The following is a 4796-nucleotide window of genomic DNA, read 5'->3' as shown; positions in this document are numbered from 1 at the left end:
CAGCAATACGGGAAGCATTCTTGAAAGGGGAACCCCCACAAATACTTCCATTCATTAATGGGTCTCACTTCCCTTGAATTCCTCCATCCCATTCAAACCTATAAACCATAAAGAAACAAAGGCAGGCAGAAGGGTCTTTCACAGCTTTATTGAGATGTTGCCATTACAAGGCGAGTGGAGGCAGGAGAGTCACAAGGGCCAGGCTGGAGCCTTCATTCAGGCACCTGGGGAAGAAGAAGGAGAACAATCCAGCTGAACTGCAGGACACCCACCCCTACAGGAGCTCCTCCTGCCAGACCCTACCTGTCCTCTGGCCAACATCTCCAAAGTCCTCTGCTCCCTCCACATCCTCACTGGTGCTCTCAGCATCTTCACTGGAGCTCTGAGGGTCTCCCTCCTCATCCTCAGTCCAGTCAGCTCCCACATCCAGAGGACCCTCTACTGGTGCCACAGCCACCCGACCGCTGGTCACCAGGCTCCTGGTACCTGTGGACAAGCAGCACCCAGGAGTGAGGGATCCGCTATACCCAGAGACCCACAGTCTACTCATCTAAACAGTCCCTTTGTTCAGCATGGGATCATTCCTCAGTTGTCCAAGCATGGTTGTCTCTTGGGCAGAGATGCATTCCCAAGGGATAGAGAACCAGACCCACCTTCATTCCGGCTGCCAGCACACCTGCACTCACAGCAGGCACAGACCTCATGGTCACCATACAGCTCCTCCCACCTGGAGGAGAGGAGGACAGGTGAGGCTTCCACCTGGCATTTCCCAGAGCATCCTCAGCAGGCTCCTTGCAGAAGTACCTCTTCGCCTCCCTGTTGTAGGTGCAGGACTTGGTCCCTGGTGTTGCTTTAGCAGGAGCCACAGCCATGACACAGTGCATGTACAGCTCAGTCACTTCATGCTGCAAGAGGGAAGGTCACAGCATTAAGGGATCAAGGCCAATAGAGGGACAGAGAAGGACCTTCTGCCATCAGTGAAGGCAAGCTGGCAGCTCTAGGCACTACAACTGCCACAGTCTGGTTCACATCTAGATCATGGATGGAAAAGCAGACAATGGATCAGTAGAGCAGGAAGGCTGAGCGGCCTTTGAGAGCAGTACCTTCCTGGACAGCTTCTTCTGGAAGAGGAAGGCATCAATTGTGAAGCGGAGCACATCCTTCTGCTTGGAGGGGACAAACCTGGACAGGCAGCCATCTGCCTTGCTGTCCACCATGCACATAGGGACAAGGACAAGGATGAACCTCTGCAGGCTCTCGGGGCTCCTGCCCACCTCTCCTCCCAGAAGGGGCCGTACCCCAAGTTGTCGATCACAGGGAAACGGGGCTGGGAGTGCTGGTCCGGTTTCTCCGTTACATAACACGAGTGGATGTACAGCCTCTGCTCCACTGTGGCAAAGTAGGCAGTGGCCTGGAAGTACATGGGCTGACCCAGGAAGTACTCATCCTTAGGAGAGAGCCGGACCCAGTGGGCTGGAGAGAGAAGCAGCATTACACCTGCACACAGCACCCCCTGCAGGCAGGAGGAGCCACTCGCTCAAGGAGCTTACAGTTGGTGGTGAGCAGGACAAAGCTGTGCTTGTTCTTCAGGTCCTTGAAAAAGGTCCTTCTCCTGGCCCACGTGGGGACATAGCCAACCTTGTAGGAGTAGTGGAACCTGCAAGACAAAGGGGATGAGGGGCTTCTGGACACTTTCCGAGCAGCTTCTCAGCAGCAGCAGAGCCCTGCCTACCTGTTGTAGGAGCACTTGACCGGCACAGAGAAGGGAATAAAGCGATGCACAGGTGCACTGGAGGAGGGCGGGGCATAGATGAGAGTGTTGGAGTACACCAGGCGGCCCTGGACAACCTGCAGGGTCACAGAGGAAGGGATATTCCCAGGAAAGGCAACCCCGACACTAGCCCTACAGCTCACATCGCTACACTGCCTGTAGATGAAGACCCGCTTACCGATCGCTCGGTGCCGCACTCGTGAAGCCCGTAGATGAAGTAGAAGTAACTGCGTGTGGTTCGGCTGACGCTGCAGTTGCCCAAGGTCACCTCCGATGGCCGACAGCTGAAGCCGAAGAGGAGCCGACTGATCCTCACGTACATCCTGCTGGAGTTGCACCACACGGTCACTCCTCAGGTGCCCCCGATGGCTGCCGCCCTCACTGGGGAGGGAACAGGACGCTCTTGATGTAGGTGGGTAAGGGGCGGCTGCCGGCTTCGGGCTTCATCTTCTCCTTGTCGAAGTAGGGCGAGTACGCGTCTCTGGACACGGGAAGGCGGCGAAAGTCGGGAGCCAAGGACTGCGAGTCGTTCTCGCTTGCAGACAGGTCTTCGGAGGGCGCATCTGCCAGGCTCAAGTCCTCCGACTGGGCTGCGTCTTCGAGAGCCGGGATGTCGGCCTGGAGTGCTAATTCCCGAGAGTCCCAGCCAGCCGGCCCGGCGGAGATCAGTGCGGGGAGCCCGGCCCCTGCGCACAAGCACAGCACGAAGAGAAACGAGCGCATTGCCAAATTGACGTCCCGCTAAACTGCTACAGAAGTAAGACAAGTAAACCACCAAACTGTGTTGAAGCAAGAGAGCATAAAGTGTGAATGCAGTGACTAGGTTTTTATACTGGCAGGACCTGCTACCACACACATGGTCACACTACCGCTCAATCAACACAATCAATTACATACAAAGACCCGGATTGTTCTCAGCGTCTAATTAGAACCTGCTTCCAGTCTGAGGCGGGACTCCGTGAAGCCGCCTGAACACTTTCCTGTGTGTATCTGAGCTCAGCGGAGGAGTTCCACGCAATTTAGACAGAATTAAATCAGATTAATTTATTGTTCAATTAGTTTCTAATTTACGAGGACAGTGTGTTAAACTCGCTGTCAGACAGAGTTCGGAACATGCGACAAGTCCGTCCACACTTTCTTTTATCGAGGGGGCTGTTCTATCAACACATACCGCATTGAAAATAATTTTACTATTTTTCATGTGTAATTGCATGTCACATTAAAATGTGTAATACAAGCATTTCTTTGCTTCCCAGTAAAGAAATACTGATCAGCTTTTGACATGATCTGATAATAATTTGTCTGATTTTCCAGAGATTGCTTTTGCTTCGCAGCACTGAGAACCAATGGAAGCCCGTTTCCGCCAGGGAGTAAAAAAAAACGCACTATGGTATCTCAGAATTGTGACTTAGAATCTCAGAATTGCGACCTAAAAACTCAGAATTTTGACTTTATATCTCACGTTTGCGACTTCGAAATAGCCAATATTTCATTGTCCTTTTGTTATTGTAACGGATCCTTGTGCCCTCGCCGCTCCCACCCTACTTCGTGCCTCACTGTATTGGCTCGAACCCAGGCCTTGCTAGCCGAGCTAAAGAAGAGTTTATTTTTTAAGTAAAAAAGGACATACAATGGAAATATGTAAAAAGTATAAGTTTCAGATTTAATAATTGTGAATTACTCTGGATGTGAAGTGTCTATTTCTGTATCTTATTTCATATTCTGTCTCCGTTTTTGTATTTCTGGTGTTTCAATATTTTTTTTAAAAAAAGCCCACCGGCCACTATTCCTTCCGGGTACTATGGAAGCCTCACTGGCGAAAATGGGATTCCATAAAAAATAATGTAATTAATTTGATTTTTATCAGGGCACTGTACAAGACAAGTCATCAGGCCTATAGATCCTATGATCTTGTACGATTCATCAATATAGTGTAACGGAACGGCCGACATACAATTTGTAGTTCAGGTGGGTAGCTGCATCAGCATGCGTAGGCTGCAAATGAACAAGTAATAGGTTTATTCAATGCTGAAAAAAAGAAGAAAGAAAACACGTTTCGGCTGAAACGTTGTGTTTTCTTTCTTCTTTTTTCAGCATGGAATAAACCTATTACTTGTTCCTTTGCGACATACAATTTGTACGATCTGGTTGCAGTGATGACGGCACCGCCCTCCCCTGCGCATAACAGGGATGCTGGCCGCCGGGACTAAAGAAAGTGTTCTTTAGCTCAGCTGGCAAGACCTGGGTTTGAACAAATGTAGTGGTGGGAGTAGCGAGGGGTACAAGCCCTAGAACCCGAATCCGTCACAATAACAAAATGACAGACAATTAAATATGGTTATTTCGAAGTTGCAAATGTGAGATATAAAGTCGGAGTTCTGAGTTACCAAGTTGCAATTTTGAGTTACTTAGTCGGAATTCTGCGATACCATAGTGCGTTTTTTTTAACTCCCTGGCAGAAACGGGCTTTCATACATTTCAATTAGTCTGATCAGTGTAGGACAAGTTAATGTAGAACCATTGCTATGTCTGTCTCTTGTTTGTATATAAATGAATGTCTCTGACAACTTAATGTTAGTTTTTAATTTAGTTTTAAGATGTAGGTCATGCGTTAACATATGCACGAGCATACGAAATGTCTCCCTGCTGATTCAGCTCATGCTCAATAGAAGAGAAGAGATTTCTCCTGCTTCTCGTACAATCATATCAGAACAGAAGCCCATGTCACCCAGCTCTGATTCAAGAGCGACTCGCATCTTCAGCCGTTTTTTTATTCGTGATCCTAATTTTCTTTAGTTATGATCAATATTGAACTTTTTCTAAATAAAACGACAATAATCAAACATGCAGGCAGATTTTTAAAAAGTATTAGGAGCTGACAGGGTGCCCCTTTGGAATAGTTGTCAGAAAATGTGAGAAAAGGAAAGGTACGTAAGCTCTCACACACAGCATTAGAGATTGGCATCTGATTGAAAAAAAAACGACCTGTCTCCCCAGCATTTAACGGTGCTGTTGTTTTGATTTT

At 48.6% G+C, this 4796-nt stretch overlaps 1 protein-coding gene across 1 annotated transcript; it reads right to left on the bottom strand.

The window, feature by feature from the left end:
• Nucleotides 1-274: 274 nt before the first annotated feature.
• On the bottom strand, nucleotides 275-2093 carry LOC148826785 (zona pellucida sperm-binding protein 3-like). Its single transcript, XM_088926278.1, has 8 exons — nucleotides 1950-2093; nucleotides 1733-1848; nucleotides 1551-1657; nucleotides 1299-1473; nucleotides 1104-1245; nucleotides 805-905; nucleotides 654-727; nucleotides 275-486 (listed from the first exon to the last, which is right to left on the bottom strand). The coding sequence occupies exons 1-8, from the start codon at nucleotides 2091-2093 to the stop codon at nucleotides 275-277; spliced, it is 1071 nt and encodes a 356-aa protein (XP_088782404.1).
• Nucleotides 2094-4796: the final 2703 nt, after the last annotated feature.

This window comes from Atractosteus spatula, chromosome 10 (assembly GCF_055471065.1).
Source record: "Atractosteus spatula isolate fAtrSpa1 chromosome 10, fAtrSpa1.hap1, whole genome shotgun sequence".
Classification (NCBI taxonomy): domain Eukaryota; kingdom Metazoa; phylum Chordata; class Actinopteri; order Semionotiformes; family Lepisosteidae; genus Atractosteus; species Atractosteus spatula.
The sequence above is the reverse complement of the archived record's forward strand: the minus strand, read 5'-3'. Positions and strand labels throughout refer to the sequence as shown.

Excerpts from the sequence above, each read along its gene's own strand:
- LOC148826785 (XM_088926278.1), bottom strand. The coding sequence starts at position 2,093 with ATGTACGTGAGGATCAGTCGGCTCCTCTTCGGCTTCAGCTGTCGGCCA. Across the intron at positions 1,658-1,732 it reads GTCAAGTGCTCCTACAACAG|GTTCCACTACTCCTACAAGG; the intron begins GTAGGCAGGGCT and ends TTTGTCTTGCAG. Across the intron at positions 728-804 it reads TACAACAGGGAGGCGAAGAG|GTGGGAGGAGCTGTATGGTG; the intron begins GTACTTCTGCAA and ends CCTCTCCTCCAG.